The sequence below is a fragment of the Pocillopora damicornis genome, chromosome 6 (assembly GCF_964200805.1).
Source record: "Pocillopora damicornis chromosome 6, jaPocDami1.2, whole genome shotgun sequence".
In the NCBI taxonomy this organism is placed as follows: domain Eukaryota; kingdom Metazoa; phylum Cnidaria; class Anthozoa; order Scleractinia; family Pocilloporidae; genus Pocillopora; species Pocillopora damicornis.
The window spans coordinates 13281072-13305797 of record NC_142675.1 but is presented as its reverse complement, the minus strand read 5'-3'; the positions used below and the strand labels follow the sequence as shown (position 1 = coordinate 13305797).

The 24726-nt window shown below is 36.1% G+C and overlaps 2 protein-coding genes across 3 annotated transcripts in view; one reads left to right on the top strand and one right to left on the bottom strand.

Annotated features, from left to right (window-relative positions):
• Nucleotides 1-1905: 1905 nt before the first annotated feature.
• On the bottom strand, nucleotides 1906-22489 carry LOC113685533 (uncharacterized). 2 transcript variants are annotated; one of them, XM_027203045.2, is made up of 11 exons: nucleotides 22288-22489; nucleotides 19996-20219; nucleotides 18761-18904; nucleotides 13040-13131; nucleotides 12362-12409; nucleotides 7740-7880; nucleotides 6038-6256; nucleotides 5234-5434; nucleotides 4163-4269; nucleotides 2323-2447; nucleotides 1906-2069 (listed from the first exon to the last, which is right to left on the bottom strand). In XM_027203045.2, exons 2-11 carry the CDS (start codon nucleotides 20203-20205, stop codon nucleotides 2058-2060), a joined length of 1299 nt encoding a protein of 432 aa, XP_027058846.2. In that variant the 5' UTR covers nucleotides 20206-20219; nucleotides 22288-22489; the 3' UTR covers nucleotides 1906-2057. The 2 variants fall into 2 exon arrangements, with proteins under 2 accessions (XP_027058846.2, XP_027058848.2); XM_027203047.2 differs by lacking the exon at nucleotides 18761-18904 and having other exon boundaries at nucleotides 22288-22486.
• LOC113685531 (run domain Beclin-1-interacting and cysteine-rich domain-containing protein) overlaps nucleotides 22044-24726 on the top strand; it is a 23409-nt gene continuing 20726 nt past the window's right edge. The window contains exons 1-3 of the mRNA XM_089208610.1: nucleotides 22044-22368; nucleotides 22477-22721; nucleotides 23391-23589. Coding sequence (XP_089064736.1) covers nucleotides 22533-22721; nucleotides 23391-23589 — 388 coding nt within the window. The 5' untranslated portion in view covers nucleotides 22044-22368; nucleotides 22477-22532. The remainder of the gene's footprint in view (nucleotides 22369-22476; nucleotides 22722-23390; nucleotides 23590-24726) is intronic.

Below are 24726 nucleotides of genomic sequence, written 5' to 3'. Positions count from 1 at the left end.
CAAGGTATCTCTGACCAAAATAAGAGGATGGTCATTTTTCGGTCAAAGTGTCCCCTCTTACGCAGTCTTGAAAAATAGACGTTCTTAAGTAGTAATCCCTCTATCACAAATTGGACCGTTTCATCTAGCTAGACCATTTTAAGCAGTGGGATCATTATATGCACCTGGACCATTCCAAGTGGTTGGACCACGTTATCTAGAAAGTCGTATTTTAACCGGTAGAACAATGCATGTAGTTTGCCTATTTAAACAAATCGGTTCTTTTCAGCCAGTTGGACGAATTTCTTTAGTTGTTCCCAATCTCACAGTTGGACCATTTTCTTCAGTTACGCCATTTAGTGCCAGTTGCACCATTTAATGATGTTACAAAAATTTGACCAGTTGGATAATTTTAAGCACCTTCACTATTTCATTAAGACCGACAGACCGCTGTAACCAGTTTGATCATTTTAACCTGTTAAATGATTTTAAGCGGTTGGACCAATTTCTCTAGTTAGACCACTTCTAACACCTAGACCACTTTATCCAGTTAAGACATTTTTAATTGGTTGAACCATTTTATCTACCTATGAACCAATTTATCTACTTGGACAATTCTAGCTGGAACATTTTTAGCGGTTAAACCATTTTATCTAGTTCCATATAAATCAGTTTAACCAATTAGAACATTTTAACCAGCTTTGAAATCCGTTACGGTGGCCACCGCCGCAGCACCACAGTTTCTTTGGAAACTTACCCCTTTATTAAAAAGATATATCATTACACACACCTGTTTTCCAAAAACGTTACCAGTTTGAAAATATATATTAAAAACGTATTTCCTTTCCTCGTCAAAGTGACTGGTTTTGATGAGAAGACAAAAGGTATATATGTTTAGTATATATTTTCAAATTTGCGACGTTCTTTAAAACAGGTATATATATGATAGATATATACCCGTTTTCATAAAAGTTGCAATTTGAAAATATATATTGAATAAATATACCTTTTAATTTCTTGTAAAAATGTCTTAAGAAGTAAGAGTGGCCTCTCCCTAGGAGCCTCTGTAGAGTGAGAAGCAAACCAAAGTTGACTGACCAGACTAACGGATACAGTCTCTGCCATAAAGCTTTAAAGACAGGCATTCGGCAGCCCACCCTAAAGTAGACTTGTCCATAAGCTGCACTAAGATGCTAGCCCTGCATTTCAGGCAGCTAGGCAGGAGATAGTGGCTTTCAACTAAAAAACTAACAAGGTGTTTGCAATGTCAATTGAGCCCCCTCCTCGCACCAATGCTTTTGACCCTCAACCACCCTCCTGACTACCAATCCGGCAAAACAGGGCGCCACCGGGATGAGTAAAAAACTCCTTCCAGCCTAAGGGCCAATTCTAGCGGTCCAAAAACTACCCTCCCCACCCTTGAGCTTTAGGAAGAGAGCTGTTTGCTACCAACGCACGAATAGGTCATTGACTGGGCTAGATGCGCAGTTCTAACCTTGACGTTAAGCTCCCTATATTTTCATTGGACAGGGTAACTTGAGGGTGAGCCTTGCAAAGAATCTAGCAAGCAAGTGTTTCCATGTCAATAGTACCCCCTCCCAAATACAATGTTTTTAACACTCTCCTTAAAATGTAACTTAATGGTCAGTGGAGTGCTGAAGCCAACAACTTGGTGGCCTTAGGGAATCCAGATGAATTATTTAACAGTCTATTGGTAGATTTGTAAAGTACCTTTGGACAAGTATAGTAATCTTTTAGAGCAAATTTCAAGCATGATATAAATTACCACGTAGAACTGCTCATCCCTATATGGTACAATATTAGTTCTTGGTTTGTTTGCCACAACTCTCTAGAAATTTCAATTATTTTAATTCTTATATCCAGGTATAATCTTTCGCTTTTTTCTGCAATAAACAGAACCTGAAAAGTAGTTAAAAATTTATTGAAAAATTTGTTGGTAAGTGACATCAATTTACAAGTTGTTCCTATTCACACAACATTATTAAGACTTCACAAGTATTAACTTGGCATTCTTCATTAACATCACTCAACTGATTCCCAAGAAGCACTTCTTCACTCTAAATTCGTTTCTGGAAAGAACAAACGGATAAACAGCAAATAGGTGAGTAAGGCCAGAAAACAGCAGGACAAATTGAATTAAATAATAACTACTCTCAAAGCCTACAACAACAAAACACAAACTGCAAGTAGTATTGTTGCACCATCACAGTTTTATTAAGCACCCTGTTTGATCTCTTAAAATAATGAAAAACAAACAAATAAACAAAAAAAACAACACTAAAATCTATCTTGCAATAACTTTGTTGACAGTCAGTTGAGTACCTTTCCTGGTTTTCCTTTCTTTTTTTTCCCTTTTTTCTTGAGACCTGAGCCAAGCTTGTTAATTGCAGCAAAAGTTGAAGAATTTATTCTGTGTGATACATTTATTTTCATAGCATTCAATCCACCTAAAGTTTAACCAGAAATACAAATTCAGCTGAATAGCAAACAAACATTGTACAAATTGCTTTTAACAGATTTGAATAAGGGAGATTAATAATACACTGTCTTGGTTGATGTACCCAGCAGTCATGCATGGGAACAACTATTGACCTCCTTTAAACCTCCTTTAAGTAAGATGAGCATTTCTGTTGATTTAATATATATTGTTGATTGCTGAAGGAAATCATGAAAAAATATCAAAATAGCTTGAATTTTTTTTCACACATTAAAGTTATTTGCTTCATGCACTCACAGATCCAATTAATGAAGTTCAGCCTGGTTGGATGGGGCTCTCACTTGGATTAGCGATTGGAAACCTTATGTCTCGCACTTTTTAAAATTTTTCCCCAAAGTTACTTAAACCTTTGATTTAAAGAGATTTATCATCAGAGCTAGAAAAGAATTCCCTTGCCAATAATCTCTGCCTTACTTGGAAGATTCATTTCAGGTTTGTAAAGTTGTATTTGATTAGCATGTGAACAGGCCCTCATTATTAGCACTTTAACACCAGCATATTTTCCCCATAGAAAAGTATGAAGCTTTGAACCATGTGAGCCTGTGAAAGGTCTGCAAAAGGACCAGCCCTGATAATTATTACTTAGAGAACCCTGGAAAAATTATCTCCCTGACTTGTCTCAAATCTTCCTTCGGACAGAAAAATGCGCATCTTGCAGTAGAGAGTTTAAAGCATCATTCAAGTTGGCTATAATGACATTTGACATAGGTTCATAGCCTGCTTTGCACCCTTAATGTAGTTTGTCACGCACATTGTCCTGCCTTTCTGGACTTCATTGGGTACCAATTTCTCTTGCTTATCTTGCTATGCTGCACAGCCAGAGGACACTAATATTTCTTTTACAATTATTTTGTAATGAGACTTCCAATTCTACGTTTGGCTTTGCAAGGGGGGGGGGGGGTGAAAACATTGTATGTGACCTAAAGAAAGTAAGAGCAGCAAACTGACTTGCATAATTCGTTTCTGGCACACATATCCAATTGAAAATTGGTGCCTGAAGTTCAACCATGCCATTTAATGTTGGTAAAGACAATAATTAGAACTGGAATGATGCCAGAGGTGGAAAAAGTGTAGGAGCAAAGAGCCCCAGAATGGCAAAATACACAGCCCACTTTACAGAAAGGTTTGATGCCATATTCTTAAAGAGCAATGTCTACTCTTTAATACAAGGTACTATGTGCAATTCATTTGTGGAGAAAAAGACAGATTTTATATAAGGTAAGTTCATGTGACAAGTCACATGATATTAAGAAAGCCTTTTTTGTTTTTTTTAAAAGGTCTAGGTAAACACTCACGGTTTGATAATTTTATTGACTTTTGGTGGAGGGAGGTGGTTTTAAACGCTGGTTATGAATGGAGCCTTGCTTTCATAGCAAGCATCAGGTTCAGGTAACAGACTCCTGATATCTCCTTCCTTATACCACAAATGAATTGTAGAAAGTACCTCGTATTAAAGAATATACATTTCTCTGTAAGAATATGGTATCAAACCTTTTTCTCTGAGGACGGTTGTGCATTTTTTCCATTTTTGGGTACTCCTACACTAAAAAGAGTGCTGTAATAGGGGGAATAATATTTCAAAGGTAATGAGGAGCCCATCTGAAAGTAAGGGATATTTTTGTCACTACAGTTACTGAAATGTCACCTCCCCCTATTTTCACTAACCTTCCTTTCTATCCATGAGAGCCTCGAGGATCTCTCTTCCACCCAGGTCACCAATAGCATTATCATCTAGATCGAGTTCTTGTAAGCTTTCAGAGTGTGTTATCAGTCTGCAAATCAATATGAGACAAAAAAAGAACTAGAATGTTCAATATACATAGCTGTGCTTTTCATTTTCTTTCCCCTTTATCCCCCTTTTATCTTTATGAGGAACTTACACATTCTTCAATAGAATGTGCAATATACTGTAGCAAACTTATGTTCCAATATCAGATCATACACATCAGATAATACTATTCCCTTTCCCACAATAAACTGAAATTTTACCAAAACAAAATCACAACATGCAAGCTGTGTGTGTGGTGCAGGTAAAAGTTTGGTCTTGATTATGTTTCACAATTTCAAAATATCACATATTTTAGTCTCAATTTTTATTTATATTCTTTTCTATAATTCATCAAATATTTTTTCTTGCATGCAATTGGTCTAAACGCACCACATGACTGAATATGTGATGTGCCCCAAGTGATATACCCCAATTTCAAAACATGAAGGCTTAAAGTTTGCATTCTCATTAGTAGAATATCATAGGAATCTCTAGGTCATACATCTCCAATAATGCTTGAGACTATGTCCTTGCTCAAAGGAGTGGCAGAAATAAGGACAAATATAGCCTATAATTTAAGCAGATACTAGAAGATATGGGGGTTTCAGGCAAACCCATGGCATTCACAGATACTGTGATGAGATTGTTCCAATTTACTCTGTATGCTCTACTTGCCACCACTATATTGGATTGATTATGGTTTTGTTAACTGGGGTTTATCAGTTTAGATGGTTTTGCATGGGGTTTTCAGTTTTCAGCAATTTTTTTTGGACAGTTTTGTGGTTTTGAATGACTTTCCCTATGGTTTGTGGTTCCTAATAGTCCCTAATGTCCCACTCTTAAATCAGTATCATTATTATCATGCATATATGTCTCATATCTGTCAGAACTAACTAATTAAAGAGATCTTCATAAATGCATATTTATATTACGGTAACCGTTTAATTAACTGAACAAGTTGCACCTACTTTCTGAACATTTTCATACACATGACAGGCCCAAGAGTGGAACCCAGCCCATATGCATCAATGCCATTGTTCAGCAAGTGAAGTTTCTGAATCCAAGGGCCCACTGGTGGTGGGGGAGGGGGCTCTTTTTTCTTCCTTGCACTTTTCTTCTTTTTCCCTTTCTTTCCAATCTTGCCTGTAGAAGACATTTGAGACCTCGCACTAAAGGATAAAAGGTAAACTAAATTTGACATGTGACCACTTTGACCAATAACATGTCCATTTCAGTAAACTAATATCCTTGTAAGTTTTCAGATACACCTTCTTAAACATTTAGTTTGACAAATCCTCAAAAATTTGATGAAGATGGGATATCTCTTGAGCTCTAGGTTGTAGATAAATCATTAATTTGAAAGAATGATGCAGTTAATCAAAATTCTTGCCAACAACTTAGGCTATTCCAAATAAAATGAGTTCAAAAGGTTTCATGATGTGAGGATGTCATGCACAATCCAAAGAAGAGACATTACACATTTGAGGAAAAAGTGTAATGAATAAGGAAAGATACATAATTTGTTTGGAAAGTACACATCTTCACAGTTCCAAGCTGGGCCCAATTTTGTTTATCTCTATAATATATGATTTTGTTGCTTTGTTGCAGACACATTATCTTTAAGTGCCTAACTCATGGCCTAAAGGGTTAAAGAATACTGCAAACTTATGGTTTCATTCACTAGTACAAAAAGGCCTGATGGAGTTACAAAGGGTAAACACTTTATTTAGCTTAATTCTAGATGACTTCTTAGATAAATATATGCAGCCAACCTTCCAGGTTTGCTTCTAACGGCAACTGAAGATGTTGGTCTTGACACTGACGACATAGCTGATGCCACACTTGGTACAGTTAATGTATTTGATTCAGGAATTTTCCCTTCCTTTTTTTCAGCACGCTCAATAGCTTCCATTTCTGCTGTGTCGGCAAAGAGCTTTATAAGTTCGATCACCCCTTCACACTCCAGAAAATTGCCATCAAGATAGACATCTCTGAGTGAAAATATAAATTTTTTTTAAATGATATTCCATAAAATAAGCTACACTTGAGGTCTACTAGCCTTATTTTGGCGGTTAAAATTAACTGAATATAAAGTATCAAGTTACTTTCAAAAACACTTGATCAACTAATAAAAACAACTCAAACCAGCAGAGTTTTGATCATTTTTGAGGAACAACATGAAAGTTCAAAAAGTGACCTCAAAGGTAAAAAAATGCACATTTTATTCCCTGTTAAAGGTCATACATCCAGTTTGAAAGTAATACTTTGTTTCTGCCACACCATGTGGTTAGCGCGTGTACTACTGTAATTTCCGGTCGTTTACCCGCGGGTAATCTGTTGATTTTGCATTAAACGCGCGCCACTGCGGGTAATAGGGAGGTGCGGGTTATGTGACAATTTTAAAATCCAGTGGTAGTTGAATTGAAAAAAAATATCACCAACATGCGTTACCACCTCTCAAGTAAATTTTATTGTGTTAATAGTGCCGCAAAGCGGCACGAAAACATGATGCCGACTCGAGTTTATTTCACGCATAATTAGTTGCGCGACGAACAAATTATTATCGGCACGCGTGAAAACAAAACCTTGATGGTGACAAAAATTATCCAAAGATATCCGGCGCATCAGGAACAAATTTCCATTTAACACTAGCTTGAGCTAAAGCGAATTTTCCCGTTTTAAGGGACTTGTTAGGCCCAATAGAACCGGAGATATCGATTTTTTCAGAAATCGCCGACAGTACTTTATAATTCAAGTTTTTAATACTCACCCAGCTTTTTTTCAATAAATCAACATGGCGCTGAACGATCGCTCGCACAGAATGTGGCCACAAATTCGCATTCTGTCAAGTATGAAACGTTGAGATTTGGGCATGGGCCGCTAGTGTTTTTACTGTATAATCTTATCAATAAAGTACATGCTAATATTGACACAGAATTGTGCACGCGTCTGAATTTCTTTGACCTTTAAACTCGACAAAGACGCTTTCAAGTTTTCGAAAGTTGGATCAGACAACTTTTAAAAGACTGAAATGTATCACCTTAATGTCACGTTTTTGCCACCAAAACGTTGAATAACAACGTGCGGGTTATCCACCAGTGCGGGTAATCTGTTGACTTTTTTTTTCGCCGTATGCAATAATCGGCCGGTGCGGGTAATCGGCCGTGCGGGTAAACGACCGGAAATTACGGTAATTGAAGATTAAATTTAACCATTTACAATTTTTTTTCTGCAAAATAAGCTTGTACTAGGCAGTCTGTTAAGAATTGATTGAGCAGTGTGTGTGTCCCCTAAATTTTTTCACCATAAGCAAGGAATCTCCTTTAACCATTCAAGCCAAGATGCACATTTATCTTATGAAGGCTGTTTATGTACTTTGTTTATAAAGTGGATTCCAAGAGCCTCTATAAAGTTTTCTATCAACCTTTTACCCTGAATACATCAATATAAGATTGTTTCAGTACACAAAGTTACCTTATGGCTGTGTTGGAAATTGTTTTTCCAAGGAGCTCCCCACTTTGAGAACCAAGATTACAGTAACATAGGCTGAGACGCAATAGTGTTTTATTACCATAGAGACCTCTACAAAGACCACTGCAGCCAGAGTCACCAAATCTGGAAGAAAGTAATGATCTGGAGTCTTGAAAATGAACTCAAAATAGTAAACTTGAAACATAATATAACAAAATGTTTGAAAATACGTTAATTTCTTATGCAGCTATGCTGGTCATTATTTTTCCATTTCCTGACATACAAAAATCAGTATGTACATGATTTGTTTCAGAATTCTTTGGCACTGATGTAATGCAATGTTTGTAAAAGAGGCTAGAGCCTGAAGAAAGGAGGCCTCAGAGTTGTTTGATTTTCAGCACAGGGTGCAATATTAATTTTATTAGGGTTTTGGAAATGGGCCACTAAAAAGCAAGCACTTGAATGCAGCAAAGTGCTAAACAGGGCTAGGGATAACCTTGTGAATATGGAAATAACAAACACCTGCAAATCATTTCACTGCACAACTAATAACTATAAATTATGTATTTTTGACTAGTATTTTTTTTTTTACTATCTTCTTCCCATGCTATCTTGTTTCAGTTACTGATCACCCCAGGGAAGAAAAAAAAATTGGGGGCTTTTAGTCCATGGATTGCAGATCTTTTCTACTGCACGTTTCTATTCCTTTAATGATGTTCCAACAAGTCATAGGTTATGAAGATTCAGTGGAAACAACATCACGCTCACAATTGGAGGCAGACAACCTCAAAGAGCCAGCTAATTAAACAAAATTTTTTAACATCTTCAGTTTAACAGAACCTTCTATATCAACATTTATTTTTTAAGGCCAGTGTAAAGAGGGCTGAAAGCCACTTGTAATGTTAATTTTATTCAATGAAATCAACCCACCCATAAAGAATCTCTGAGACCCTGACTGCTTGTAAAAAAGTGTGGTTTGAGTTAGACCTTGGATAAATAACCAGCCTAAAGGTCAATACTCCCTGATGCTGTTTGAAATTAAGCTGGGATTTATCAAATAAATGACCAGTCAGAAACACAGAACCATTTTTTTGCCTGACTAAGGAATCAGAGGTTAAAACATCTTAGGCCCTCTGACCAAGAACATAAATTGCTCCATATTTTTACCAGTAAATTTCCAAATAAGTGGAAAGAAGCTGAGGTGATACCTATCCTGGAAGAGGGAGATCATGAAGAAGCTGCCAATAACTGATCACTATCACTGTTAACTGTTGTGTCTTAGGTTTGCGAGAAAATTGTTCTCATTAATTCACTACTTACCTCCTTAACAACAACAGGTTAACAGCCCACCAGAGTGGTAACAAAAAGGCCCACACCACTGAGACTCTGAACATCTACCTCACAGACCTCAGAAGCTATGGATAGAAAGAAACTCACTGCTCTTGCCCTATTAGACCTCTCGAAAGTTTTTGACAGCTTCCAACATCAAAAGCTGCTTCTTTAACTGTCCAAAGTCAAAACATCACCCTCAACTGTTAATTAGTTCATGAGCCATCTATCATGATGCTCTTAATTTGTCCAAATTGATTCCACTCTTTCAGACCCCTGCTAATAACACACAGAGTCCCACAAGGCACAGTCCTTTCAACACTGCTTTTCTGCATCTACCTCAATGATCTACCCTCAGCTTCTGGCACTTGCAGCCTGGAGCCATATGTGGATGACTTGCATGTATTCCTGTCATTCCCGCTGGCAGAGGTTGATTCAGTGATTGAGAAGCTTGAATAAGACCTGCACAACGTGGCCTAATGGTGCTGTGCAAACAACTTACTAATAAATCTGAGCAAGACCAAGCTCTTCTTTATTGGAACTAAGCAGTTGATGAGTAAGATACCAGAAGTTCTCCAAGTGTCCTTTGTCACATTGTTGTACAAAGAACGCTTTAGAACATTATGACCTTTTGTTTTCTTAAAATGTAGCCTTGTTTCATTTTGATTGTGTGATAATGAAATATCCTTTTGGCTAGCCACACAAAGAGTTATTTCAGTTTAGTTTCCTTTACGTCATAGAAGTATATTAGGCCTTTTTCCATGTGAACATTTTAGTTTTAAGGAGTTGTCCCTAGAGCAAAGAGGAGTTTTATGAGAGTCTTTCAGAGTTTTTTTTACAACTTGGAGTTCATCCCCGGAGCCAAGATCAGACGTAAGTCACGATCATTAGTTGTGTTTTCTGTTGTCAGATTTTTAGTTTAGCTTGTTTCCTTAGCTTAGACAGATTGTGTATTCCTTTTAGTTTTCACCACAAGTATTGTAACAAGTAGGCTAGCCTGATTACATGATTTAGTCCAATAAATGTGTGTAAGAGTCTGCTGTCCATCCTGTACTTCACTGTGGTTGACCTAGCGGACCCAATTACACTGCACCCTGTGTCTGCCGTGCTGGGAACATGACATCCTTCCTTGGTTGAATACTACAACCAGCTACTTCAGAAGGACTTGGGAGTCATTCCGAACCCCACTTAACTTACAATCACCACATCACACATGTGGTCTTATCCTGCTTTTCTATACTATATCAGATAAGTCATGTTAAGAAGAGCTTAGACAAAGAAATTTCAAAACTACTAATAGCAACATTAGTTCTTAGTAAAATGTTATATTGCTCCACTGTGTGGTTAAACACATCAGCTGGGAATATCAGTAAGCTACAGTCAATCCAAAACTTTGCCAACAAGATAGTTATGACCTCTAAGAAATTTGACCATGTGGCTCCTTTGCTTTGCCAGTTGAACTGGCTACCCGTGAGGCAATTACTTTTATATAAGGATGCAGTAACGACATATAAATGTCTGCATGACCTTGCTCCACAACACCTGAGTGATTAGTTTATTAAATGCTCTAATATTCATGCTTGTTACACAAACAAAAGGGACTCGCTTCAGATTCCAATTTGTAAAACTGCCACAGGCCAATGTACTTTTACCAATAGAGCAACTAGCTTATGGAACAGTTTGGACAATGACATTAAGAATTGTACCTCCTTGAAATCTTTTAGGATCACCTTAAGGGAGTACCTCCACACAGTACGTTACCATAAACCTTCAGAGCTTGTTTAGTTGTAAATAATTACTGTATATTTTTTCATTCTTAATATTATTATTTTATATCTTTATAAAATTGTAAATAGATTTTGAAAAACCTTTTGAACAACATCTATGAAAGTCAGATTTCCAACTCAGGTAAGCATTATTCTTTGCCTACTTACCTGCCCAGCAAGCAACTCAGGAAATTGTCCATTTAATTGAGTAATGAAGAAAGTGCCAAAATTTTACATGACAAGGGATCTAAGGGGTGCAAAGGTTGCATAACATTAAACAGTCCTACAACAAAACTAGGTATGTTTATTTCAATTGTCTGCATCAATCATCAAAGTGTCAAATTTGGTTCTACATGAGTGATTGCCAACCGAACATGTCATGTTTTCTTTCCCTCTGATTAAATCCCTTGGCCTTTCAGTTGCCTTTTTTTTTTTAAGAAGTAACCAGTAAATGTTGAGGTATGTTTTCAGAGACTGCAGCATCACAAGCTTAACTGTAAAACTCAGTTATTATAATTTGATTACCTCTACCAAGTTTGAAAGAGATCCTAATTTTTGAATTTCAACAGGTTTGTTGAATGCTTTCAATGCTTCCTTGAGGTTGTTGATTAATTTCACATCCACATGATTCCGGATGTTTTCCATGGTTTTTCCAAAGACCGCAGTGTTCATCAACTTGAGAAACTCTTTCTCAGATTCATTCTTAGTGTTCGTGTACAGCTTTGTGTTAAGCTTAATGTGTTTCTTCAACCAAGGCTCTTTTTTGAAGCTTATTCTTCTATGAATCTTTTTGATCCTTGAACCGAGATTGAGATACTGTTTCAGTGTTCTGTGACTAAGTATGTATTTCTCCTCATCATTCAGATTTTTAATAAGTTTTTCTACCCTATTAGTAATCAATCTCTCAGGAGCAAGTGGGAAGTTGTTATGCAAGTCATGAAGCTCTTTTGGATACTTGAGATCCACATCAAGAATGCAAGAAATTTCTCTCTAGTTGACAAGGTCAAAGACAGTCAAGCCTTCAGCTAGGTCTCAGAGCTGCATCCACTTTAAATTTCCAATGGGAAGAGGTTGGCACATGGCCCATCCATGAAAAATATTTGGATGGAGATAGGTGATGTATTTCATTGGCTTTGTTTCATCATAAGCTTCACCCATATATTTGTTGTTGGCAAACCCATTTGAGATCGTTGAGATTCCTTCCTTCTTAGTGCCCTCAACATGACTGGCATTATTTGTTAAAGCTGCTTTACTATTGATTAATGCTAAACTTAAAAGTTCAAGAATTGACATGAAAATATCCTTACCACTAACAAACAGGTTAGGCCAATTAAGTTTTTAATGGCTCTCCACAATAGCCACCAAGGTTTCAAAATTAACAAAAATTAATATTTTTCCTTAACCAACATTCATGGCTAGGAGGTGATTTCATGTTGGATGTTTAGGACTTTTCTTCCATTCACTCCCAATAATGATGCCATCAGTTCTTAATTAATGTAAGTAATGTCTCTGCAGTTTAAAGGTTCTTACTTGTTATAATCAAGCACCAGAGCAGTCAGATTGCTCATACAAATGGACCTACAAACAACAAATAAAGTACTTTTATGAACTATTAACATGGTCAATATTTTTAGGATATTTATTCACCAACACATAAAAATAAATCAATGTTCATTTCTGATTAATTAAAAATACAATTTGATAAATTATAAAAACCGTTGCTATTTGAACAATAATCCCTAGAAAAAGTTTGCGTGACAACTTCTTTTTCCAAAAAAAATGTTTGCGTAATGACTTTTGTTTGCATCTTCAAACAGAGAAAAATCTTTGGAAAAAAAAAAAGTGCCTGTTCATAGAGAACACCAACACATTACACCTTATTGGATGGTTTAACATCTACATGCAGGTGTTTAGGGAGTTGCGTTATATCCCCTAAAACATTGATTACATTGAGGGATTATTATTCCACCAATTCTTCATCTCCTAGTATTTTAGAATGTTTTCATGCCCCTCTCCTAAAACGTGTCTCATCCTTTAAGTTCTACTTTGAATATCCTGAGAGAAACGTATAAATAATGGCTGCAAGCAACATTTAATTAACATTAAGGTAAAGCAAATGTTAAAAAATGGATAATTAGCAAAAGTTTGCTATAAAATGCTTAACTAATCTATATCAGTATGATATCAAGTGATGAATATTCAAATTACCTTGCTAGCCTGTCTACTCCATAGCTATTGATACCACACTCCAAAAGTTCCAGGTATTGAATGGGATAAATAGATTGCTCCAAAAGCAATGCCTGCATATGAAGTAGAAGCAACTGCAAGTTTACTTTCACATCTGTGGGAATAAATACCTTCAACTCTATAGATATTTTAATCTAAAAACTTAATGCTTAATCAAAACCATGTGTAGCTGATCCAACTCATCTTCAGTTATTATGTACCAGTGAACAAGCAGTATACTTGAAAAGAGAAGGATGTTATCAGTATTCTGTCACAAGCACAAGGCAAAGGAGATTTTAATTCCCGCCACAGCAAATTGTACTTCAGACCTTTAGATTCATTGCTTTGATGATCTACCATTAAACTACAGAGAACCTTACTATAATCTTTACTAAACGCAGGTTGATCTTTGATATGCATCCTGCATGCTTCTGGGATGAGTAATGTTGAAAGTGTTGGGTCAGGAAAAAGAGTAAGAATAGTGGTAACAGTTTGCTTGGCTTGCGCATATATATCAGGCTGAATTAAGAAAGATGTTGATAATTCTGGTAACATGCAAGTATAAGACAAATGATATCAGGGTTTGCAGAGATTCCTACTCTTGGGGATAAAAGAACTTGAGAAACTATAGGACATTTCAGTGATGAATTTGTGAATAGAGAGAAAGATCATGTAAAAGGAGACACAAACATAACAATACACCACTCTAGTCTTAATAGAGGAGCTGCAGATGTTTCTTTAGGCTGTTAAACTGTGAGCACACTTAGATGGATGACGGTGAAAACTATATATCTGTTTTGGAGGCTATTCATTTTCTTAAATCCAGTTAAAAACCATACTCTAAGACATTTGCAGACACATTGCTTAAAATGTTGACATGTTGCTCAAAATGAAGAAAAAGCTCAATCTGCTGTCAAATATGAACTGTCATAAAAAGATAAAGAGAAATTGTAAGTTTTGAGCTCAGTTAAGAAATTGACAAAGATGTTTTTTGACTTGTTACTAGCATGGGACAAAGAAAATATTCCAAGTCCCAATGAGGAATTGCACCACAGACCTTTGGATTCTGTTCTCTGATGCCCTACCAACCAGCAACAGAGGAATCAAACCTCAGACCCTCAGATTCTGGCTCAGATTCTCTGCCACTGAGCTACAGAGACTCTATGGTGAGTGAGGCCCATTACGAAGTTCATAATGCATGTGCTGCATACTGCTAGGATTATGGGGACTCAGAATATTTTCTTTGTCCAACACTTGTGACAAGACAAAAAACATCTTTCTCTATTGCTTTACCATGCAAGCTCAAAATTCTTTCTTATTCCATTTACAAACATGGTGCTTTCTGGCTGATCCTAGCAGTATACAGGATGCATGTCATATATGAACTTTGTAATGGGCCTTGCTCACCATAGAGTCTCGGTGGCTCAGTGGTAGAGAATTGGAGCCAGAATCTGAAGGTCTGAGGTTTGATTCCTCATTGGGACTCGATCACAATATTTTCTTTGTCCCATGCTCATGACAAGACAAAAAACATCTTTCTCTATGAACAATAATGCTGCTGAAATAAAGATATGCCACATTAGCCATGGGATTTTGGGTGTAATAACAGATGGACATGAAACTTACTGTAACAACCAAAACAATTGCCAAACTTTCAAAACTAAGCAATAAATGTATGTCATTGGTATCTGGCTAGATGGCACCAAGGTTAGATCGCTCCCAATTAGATTGCTCCAAACAAATGATTTTTAAAGTTTTTAGGAATAAATGATTGTGGAATAAATTATGTTACAGTCTGAAGTGTATTGAAAGAGATCAATCAGTGGCCTTTTTTGCTGTTTGATGTAAGGAAACTGATATCCACCATCTTTAATTAATAAAGCAGATTACACTTTGTGAGGCTCTTACATGAGGCTTTATTTGTTCTTTCTGTGTAGTTCAGATTTATTTCAAGTGTGTGTGAGCAATATTAATCCATTGTTAGGTAAGATATGCACGACATTTAATACACTATCAATTTAGATACCTTAGTTTTCACTATGAACTCAAAACCCATGAAAATCTTGTGAAATAATTCATTGTAAATTCACAGATTTTTCACAGGATATTCATGGTTAAATCAATGACATTTTCATGGTCTCAGTGCCATGAAAAAGACCTGAAAAATCCCATGAAAAACCTGTGAAAATTTCCATATTCACGACCCATGAAATATTGAGTAAAGTGACCTAGAAGCCATGAAATACCCATGAAAATGGCATTTCATGGCCTTTTCAAAGGTACTGAGAAACCCATGAATTTCAAGCCCAAAATTTCATGGTGTCAAAGTTCACTAGTTTTTAATGGGTTGCAGCAAATCATGACCCATGAATATCCTGTGAATATGTTAAAAATTCATTGACCATGAAAATTTTCCTTGAATTTTCATAGCCTCTACATGGTTTTTTCATGGCACATGAAAGTTAATTGCCAGTTAGTTTTCATGGGGCTGTTAGGAATATGCAAGCACCATGAAAATTCTTTGAAAACCCTATGAATTTGGAATTAAAAATTCTTCACTTTTCTTGTACCAAAGACTGTACTACAGTGTATAGCTTGCAGTATACCATAACTGTAATACATACACTATCACTTAAATTATACACTGAAGAACTAACCTATCTGTGAAACTTCTTGGTCCTGTTGTACAAGCACACACACATGAAAGACATGACCAGAAGTTTGGATTCTCTGATAGTTTATTTTGTTTCACCAGCTGTACATAAATATTACTTTAGGATTCCAAAATTGTGATAATTCAGTTTACACTTTCTTAAATAAAAAAAGTTGGTATGAAATTTTCTGCATAAAATTAAGATGTTAATGATTTTTAGCTCTATTTTGATATCACTGATTTTCCTTGTGGAGACAGATTCTGCTCCTATATTTCTGAAGGTATATAATAAATTTGATGTGAAAAATATTTGGACGAAATTATTGAAAATATACTCACTGGCTTGATGTATTTTTGTCTAAACTTCAAATATCATTTCCTTCGTCTAATATCATATGTAAAATGTTATGGACAGTTATTATAATGTCTATTTATGTAACAGCATTCATGTAAATTTCTTGATATGTTTTACACTTGTGATCAATACTCTCAATGTAACTAACAACAAAACAATTACCAACTTTCTGCACTCTTGCATGTGTGAAGATATATCTATGGCTGACTATGTCAGTGTCTCTCTGTTTTGGCCAGCTGAATGTGCCATCCTTCTTTCGGTTATCATTACTATTTGCATCTTCATCATCGTTTGGACCAAGATAGGCTGCTTTAGCAAGTGTGCATTTCCTTTCATCAGTTTTGTAGACCAACACTCTTCACTGTTTGCAAAATAAAGGGAGCACATCATCAGTTATCTAAGAGCCTTTCTTATGTACGTAGTAAACCTAGAAATGGATAACTCGCCAAAACAGGTTCTTTTCAACATGAAGCCGTCAGATACTAAGCGACGCACTATGGAAGTGAGGTGAGGTATTTCGTGTTCAGAATTTGACTGTATTTTTTATTCCTAAGAACGGTCGTAGGTATTTCCATACAAACTCTTGTGATGTTTCGCCAGATGATCACAGAATAAAAATTTTCAAGTTAAATCAATAGTTAGCGCGCGCGCTCCGATGTTTACGCGTAATAAGATGACCAAGCTTGAACTTACCCCTTCACGTTGTAATACATGTCGATAACTTCATCTTGAGGAAACCTCTTTGAAAAAACTTTTCAGACGGTCCATTGCGTTGATCTGGAAAAAAAGAGACTGCTACACAAACACTACGAGAAATGCAACCATTCCGTTCGAGGTACGAAAAAAACCGCCACTTCTTCGTAAATCACGTGTACTTTCACGTGGTGACCTTAGGTCATCGCAGCCATCATAGGTCAGCGGTCACATAGTGACCTCACAGGTTATCGTGTTCGACGTTACGAAATGACTCCGAAGAGGTCTCGTTGCTGCGTCTGTAATCTTACAAAATAAAGCAGCACAAAAAGCTGTTCGGTATTTGGAATTCGAAGCAAGTAACAATCGACAGGACATCAGAGTCCAAGAAAGTCAGAGCTGACATCGACAGTGATTCCTGTGAAAGCGATCACGAAATCAACAACGATGTTGTAGAAGGCGATCTCAATGAATACATGAAGGTAACGTTTCATCCCGACTGAGAAGATGGCCTGACTCTGTTAACCGGCGACTCTATGAACGAGGTAAAAATAGCATTTTTTCAGGTTACATTTGCACACTATTCAAAGTTCCAAATTGAGGTGACAAAGTGATTGATTTTTCATTGTTTTGTTCCACATTTCGTGTAGTTGCAATGCGTACTATTGCTGTGCAACTTAAGCATCTGTACTCTGCAGGTGCCTTACTGGAAAAGCCCTAGAAGATTCCTCAGCCGAAAGAATGTAAGAGAAGGCCTTGAACAGGTTTCCAGAGTCATGGGTAACAATCAAAGCCAGCAGTGAGGCAGAAAAAATTCAACAAAGTCGTCCAGGCATGGCGAAGGCAAAAAGGCCCCAAAAAATCAAAGTGAGGATCAAACATCTGGGTCATTGCCTCCAGCCCTATTTGTCTCAACAAAAGAGCAAATTGAAGATCCATTGTTTTTAGTCATTGTTTTGTGATTTCCTGTACATTTTACGTTAACAAAGGCCACTTAAGATGTTTAGGGACATTTTCATTCGACGGTTTTCGCGCTGTACACCAAAATTCCATCAGTGCATAAATTATAACAAGTTAGTTCCACGGATCATGAAAGTCAGCTCGTTGATAAATCAGTGACTGTGATGAACTCATTATTACCACTTTTAATGGCCTATGAATTCATCAATGAAATTCATGGGCAACAGATTTCAGGGAATATTCATGGCCCATTAATTTTGTTCTCCCAAAACAAATAAATTGTTAGCCCATGAAATGCTGTTTGATTGCAATTCATGGGCATGAAATTCATTCTGATGACTTTCTGGGGAAACTAATGGGTCATGAAAGTAGACTTTGAAGAAATTCATGGGTCATGAAAGTAGGCATATAAAGAAATTCATGGGTCATGAAATTAATTCTGATGACTTTCATGGCAAATCAATGGGTCATAAAAATAGACTTTGAAGAAATTCATGGGTCATGAAAAAAATTCCCCTAATTCATGGAAAATTCAGGGCTAAAAATAACCCCATGAAATCTCATTTTGCAGTATTCATGGGCCATGAAATGATCTTCATGGGTTTTTCACATGAAATTCATGGAATTTTCATAAAACTACAGTTCATAGTGTTTGCTACCTTTACCTTAGTTTTCTACATGGAGTGAACTAAATTATGTTAGGAGCAAAGTCACTTATTTGATGGAGTGATCTAACTTTTAATTGGTTGGAGCAATCTAACTGGGAGCGATCTAACCATGGTGTGATCTAACTGTAACTCATGTCATCAATAAGACAAAATGGTGGTTGGGTGTGGCAAAGCTTAGATTAAGGGCTGAAGTCATAAACCAATGATAATAGCCCCCAAAAGTCTGAGGGAATGAATATGTTGTTCGGTGTTTTTTTGGTCTTCTTTTTTTTTCATTCATATAATGAACATGGGTTGCTATAGTAGTTTGTGCTTTAATCATGTTTAACTTAGAACTTTCCCCTGAGATACAGTAAAAAGAACATTGAACAAACCAGCGTAGCAATATCCTCGTGTTTCATTGGTACATCCCAGATATAGATCTCTTTGACATGAACATATCGATTACTCCTTATAGCTGCCACAAGTGGTGAGACTTTTACAGGTATTTCATCTGTTGGACCTGGGGTTAAAATAAACTGTTGACAAACAAGAAAAGTAAGTCAACAGGGGAGGATTCATGCTTTACAAAGTCAGCCCTGTGAATCTGCCCAATGGACAACATTATGAAAAATTTTGTTTCTGAATTCAGTCCTGTGAAATACACTTACTTGTACCAACACTAACAAAATCCACCAATGAAAGCAAATGCAATATGCTGCTTAATAGCCACATTCAAATTATGCTTTACAAATATTTGTATTTTGTCCTTGAACTCTTAATCACTTGTGCATTTCTGTTCAATAAACTTTCTCCTGTATAGAGGAGAAAAAAAAACTATAATTTCCAAAAAAAAAAAAAACTATTTGGACCTTGCAGTGCAAGCAAAACACAATGCTATACTTTAAGTTCCATCACTTATCTAGCTGAGAAAATGTAGTCAAGGTGCACAGCACATTGTTCTGTTGGTAGGTCCTTGAGTACATGGAACCATATGGAGTATGTGTGACAAGCTGCTGCACTGCATGTGTAATTTGGGGTTGAAGCATAGGGGACTGTCAAAGTAGGCAAGGTGAATGATGTTTTTTTGTAATTTTTGTTCTTGATAAGTATATTACCAACACCTGTCTGTTACATGTATTTTATATTTACAAATAAAAAAATTGGCTGCTCCAACCAAAATAGCACCAGTTATCTGCTATTAATATTTGAAAGAAAACAATCATGCTGCTTTTCTATACTGTGGAATCATATCAATTATATACATAATATTTAGAATATCTTGCCTAAATCCTGAATTTCACTCACTTCTGGTATTTGTATCCATGGTCTTTTAAAATAAATCAGGATGACTGAGTAACTGAAAAGGTTGACTTTCTCTCTAGTGACACCATTTCACTTTGTTACAAAAACATCCTTGATCTAATGTCACTTTATGACAAAACCTTGTGAGCAAGCTTCTCAGTAACAGGTAAAAGGAATGCAATATTAGAGGGGTTCACATTATGCACCTTATTAACTCTTACTGAACCACAACACCAGTGCCTTTCCTGCACCAACCTCTCAGTAGCACCTTACACACTTGCAGTAATTACCAAAAAGTAAGCAGGTATGTTTTTGTTTTACTCACCTTTGCCAAAAGAGAGTTACTTTCAGCATACTGGTTGATAAGTTTCTTCACATCTGGATGCACATAACTATTGAAATCCTTGCATTTCACTTCATATTGGTGCCTGACTGACTTCAGAAGATCTGCAATACTCTGTAGACCCTTCAATCCTTTTTTGGCACTCTTCTTTCCTATTGCTTTTTTCTTAATTGCCTTTTTTCCCACTGGCATTGTATCTGTAGCAGCTGGAGATAATATAACAAAAAAAATTGATTTAAGGATTCCAATTTCTAAGGTGGTGCAATGTTTTGGTACTTTTTGTGCATACTAAACTATTAGCTTGAAAGTGAAAAGTACTATTCACTTAATTACCACAGGTATTCCTCTCCAAGCAGCTAATACACATAGTAGACAAAACTACACAAGAGACTAACTTATTACTGTTTTTCTGTATATCAACAGAAATTGTAGTTCATGCTTGGTATATATAATTATCCAATTCAGTGTCAGTGAAAGTGACAGATAATTACCTCCCGTTGGTTGTACAATAGGCCATTTTTAATATATTAAAATTTCTAACTTGGTTCATGTGCATGTTTACATTCAACCGATCACTATTATATTCATTGCAGTTGATGGTACTGGACCATTCCTTCTCATCATGCAATTTTCTTGATACTATTGGCCATTTCATAATCTTTGAAAGGGTATTAATATCAAATATTATAATTATAACATACAGTGTATGTGCAAGGCATACCTATTTCCTAATGTAATTTCTGCAATTCAAATATATGACTTTCATACATTCACAGTCATTTATGCTCCATACTCTCATAAAGCATGTTACAATAAGGCAATCAGAATCCCTGTTAGAATGGTTTGAAAAAATCCGATTGGCTGTACAAGACTAACGCTGTCAAAAATATCAAACCATCACAGTTCAAAAACCATTAAAGTTCACATTCTCCAATAGTTTACAAACTTAATAGTTTGGCAGGTTGAATTTAACACTTTTGGCTGAAGTTTTTTAGTCTCCAATGCAGAATCTGAAAGTGAAATGTTCTGGAATGCTTAATTGTAACTCATAAAACACACAAGTTTTTTCAACATGACAATTAGAAAACAACCTGTTCAAGCATGTGTTTTATGAATGAATGACAGCTCAATTTACCAGATAGTGAAAATCACTTGGCATGACAGCACCTTAAAATTTGGCTGCCATCACTGATGTGGCCTTCCACTCATCGCGTAGGAAAAGATATCAGAGCTAGCTCTAAGTTGTTCTCTCGCAGGGTGGCCAATGTATTTCCGTGGCTTACTTGACTGCGATAACTGGAGATCACCATGATGAGCTAGCTGTGTTGGACCTCAGCATGCTTGTGGTCACTCTGACACCATCATGATTAGTATGAATTTTAACAGTCACACCAATTTGGCTTTATTTTCATCATTCCGGTTTTGTTCTGTTTTGTTTTGTTTTTGAACACAAAACTATGTACTACATGAGTGTTAGCTGTGTTTGATTTTTATTACCATCTGTAAACTTGCAATCTAATTGGGTGTGAAAACCTTCAAAACTTGGTCTGTCCAGTTCGTTTTCTCTTTGAGGATTTTTTGTCTCTGCTCTCATCATTCTTCAATTACAGCCCCTGGCATGTTTACTAATTGTTGTTTGGTTTAACCTCTATGCTCTATACTCTGGTGGAGCACGCTCTTTCAACCAATGACATCGCGCATTATATCCCAATTTGATCATAAATATTAATAGTCTCTGCTCTCATCATTCTTCAATTACAGCGCCTGGCATGTTTACTAATTGTTGTTTGGTTTGTCTGTTGCTATTTTCTGACTTGCCAGTTCCAAAATTTCACTTTCAATTGCAAAAAAAAAAAACTAGAGAAAAGTCCTGGAAAAGGTTGGACATGGTGCAATTTGGCAGATGGCATGACAGCTTTAGCTAACCTCTATGCTCTCTACTCTGGTGGAGCTGGCTCTTTCAACCAATGACATCGCGCGTTATATCCCAACTTGATCATAAATATTAATAGGGCGTTACTGGCTAAGCCAGTAACCACATCAACGAACATTGCCGAACCTGATTTGAAAAACTACCGACACTAGACGATAACCTCCGGAAATAGTCAAATGTTCCGGACTCACTCACTTTCTTACAAATCACACCTGACAGAGCAATGTTGAAGAAACTTAATCACGCATTTGAATACACTAAGATGCCGTATACTACACATTCTTACTTTTCAGACTATTCCTACTTAGTTGTCATTTTCTGAAACGCAAGCTGATACGTACCTGGTGCTGGAAAACAAATTACATATCAAGTGGTACCTTGAAAGTTTAAATCGCAAGGTACTTTATCTCAGGTAACATCAGGTAAGAGAGGAGATACCAAAGTCTGCTTTGTTGGTGAAGTTCAACTTAATTTTGTGATGCAGGAGACCGCAAGAGGCATAGTAGTTGTTTGTTGATTCTCGCTCATAGCAACTTGGCCGATAAAACCTGGACACTAAAGTAGACGTCACACATCCACAACAAAGATGGCGGACGAAGAGGTCGGATCAACACATTATGCAGAGGAAAGGTGGTCGTTGTTGAATTCGCTCAAATGTACGGTAGAAAATATTCTTATGTCCAATTTTGAAAATGGCCAAGTTACTACAGTTAGTTCTTCCCATGTTGAATTTGATTTGGAGCGCATTTTTGAGCATGGACTACGCAAAAATCAAGTAAGGATTTCCCTTTTATTTTTGTTGTTTCATTATACGTTTCAGACGAAGATGCGTTTCAGATTCAAGCAAGTGTACATAAAAGACCATCTTTTGGGGTTAAAGATCACAAATTGGCTACAATTAGTTGCAAATTCATAGTAATTTCTGTGTTTGGTGATTTCTTCCTTCCTACAGTTGTAATTTTGTGTTCAATACACACTCAGACAAGGATATTTTTAAGCCAAAGAAAATACGTGTCTGCGTTCAATTCATTAGTAGTTAACAGAAGGAAAGAGAAAAACTGAGTATGGAAAGCTGAAATGAAGTGTTAATTTTTACAAGTAATCAAATGATGTTTCATGCAATTTGGAAACATGAGCTAGTTTACCTTTCTGAAGACTACAGGTGGCAGTCGCCCAGATTTATTCAATTTTGCAGTATTTTAAAAGTTTATGTATGCTTATTTATTTTAAGTTGTACTTGAAATCCATTAGTTGACTTTGTAGATGCTAATTTCCTAGAGTAATGAGAAGATCTATTCATAATATTACAATGAACCGTGTCTGTTGAGGCCTAATTTTTCATTGGTCTGTAGAATGTTCTTCAAAAAAGGAACAGTGTGTCATAAGCTTTGCTGTGTGTAATTGATATTGTATTTATTGAGTTTCATCTTCTATTTATCAAAAGAGAACTGGTCAAGACAAGGGTGAGAGAAATACAATGGTTGTAGTTTCCCCATTTGATGAAATTGTTCAAGGGGATCTCACTGATGCTATTGAAGACATATTAGAGAAATTCCATCAAGCTTTTCTTGGTTGCTCTCTGTCTGCCTCCAATTTGTCTCAGCTGGTTAACAACAGGAAAAAAATTCATTGCTTGTACCAAGGTGAGCTTAATTAAATGGTATCTGAAAAGGTGCACAGTGGAACATGTATTCAGTTGTCACCCATGGGGAATGGCAAGATGACTCAGTAGTTAGGAAACTGATTGTTTAATACAGGGTGATAGCTTAATAGGGTGCCACTTAATACAGGTTGGACTGAATTACTTAATGTGTTCTCCAATTTTCATAAGTAAAAGAGTAACAAGCTCTTCTATAAAACTTTTAAGTTATTTTTTTATGTCAAGTTGGACACAATTTAGGTTTTAGTTTTTATACAGTACCAAAGTCAGTTGTATAAAAATATCCTTACCTTTTTCCTTTCTCCAAAACTTGCCTCTCTTTGTGAGTATTTAAAGCGTTTAAATGAATATATTTTACCTACAGGAAACAAACATGCAATGTTGCAGAGAGTTTTATTTATGGTTTTTTATATGTTATCTAGCTTCTTGAAATATTGGTTTTAGGGAAATTCAGCGCAGGATGACTCATTTTTTGTTGATTGATAATTCATTAATGTTAATTAACATTGGTATTACATAACACATTAATTAACATCATCCAAATCTTTTCATGGGATGCTACTATACTGGAGACACTTACCCTCGTTCTGAGTCTGCCTTCTGAAAGGACCTTCCACTACACTAAGTCATCTAATGGAGGATTAGTCTAACTAATGGAGCTCTTAACTTTACTATGATTGTGATAGTTGATGATAGCATACAAATTGATACAAATTGAGGCAGTAATGGAAGTCAGTCTATGTTTGTTGACAAGTTCAATGAACTGAATTTTTTAGAGCAGTCTAGCTTATAATAATAATAATAATAATAATAATTATAATAATAATAGTAATAATAATAATTACTTTATTGGATAACACAATTACCGGTAGAACCAGTAGTTCTCATTGTGGTCCACTAAAACTTCAAATTCAAATAGCAAAAATGCAAAGTAAAAATACAGTTAAAAATTGAAAATTAAAAATTAATTAAAAATTTCTGCTTACAGTAAAATTATCAACTCTGGAGTTCCAATCTATATATTTTCTTATATAGTTAATTTTTAAATTTACCAAGGGAAGTGAGACCCCCTAGTGGCACCGTCTAGGTTGTTCCATAATCTAGAACCACTTGCAAGGAA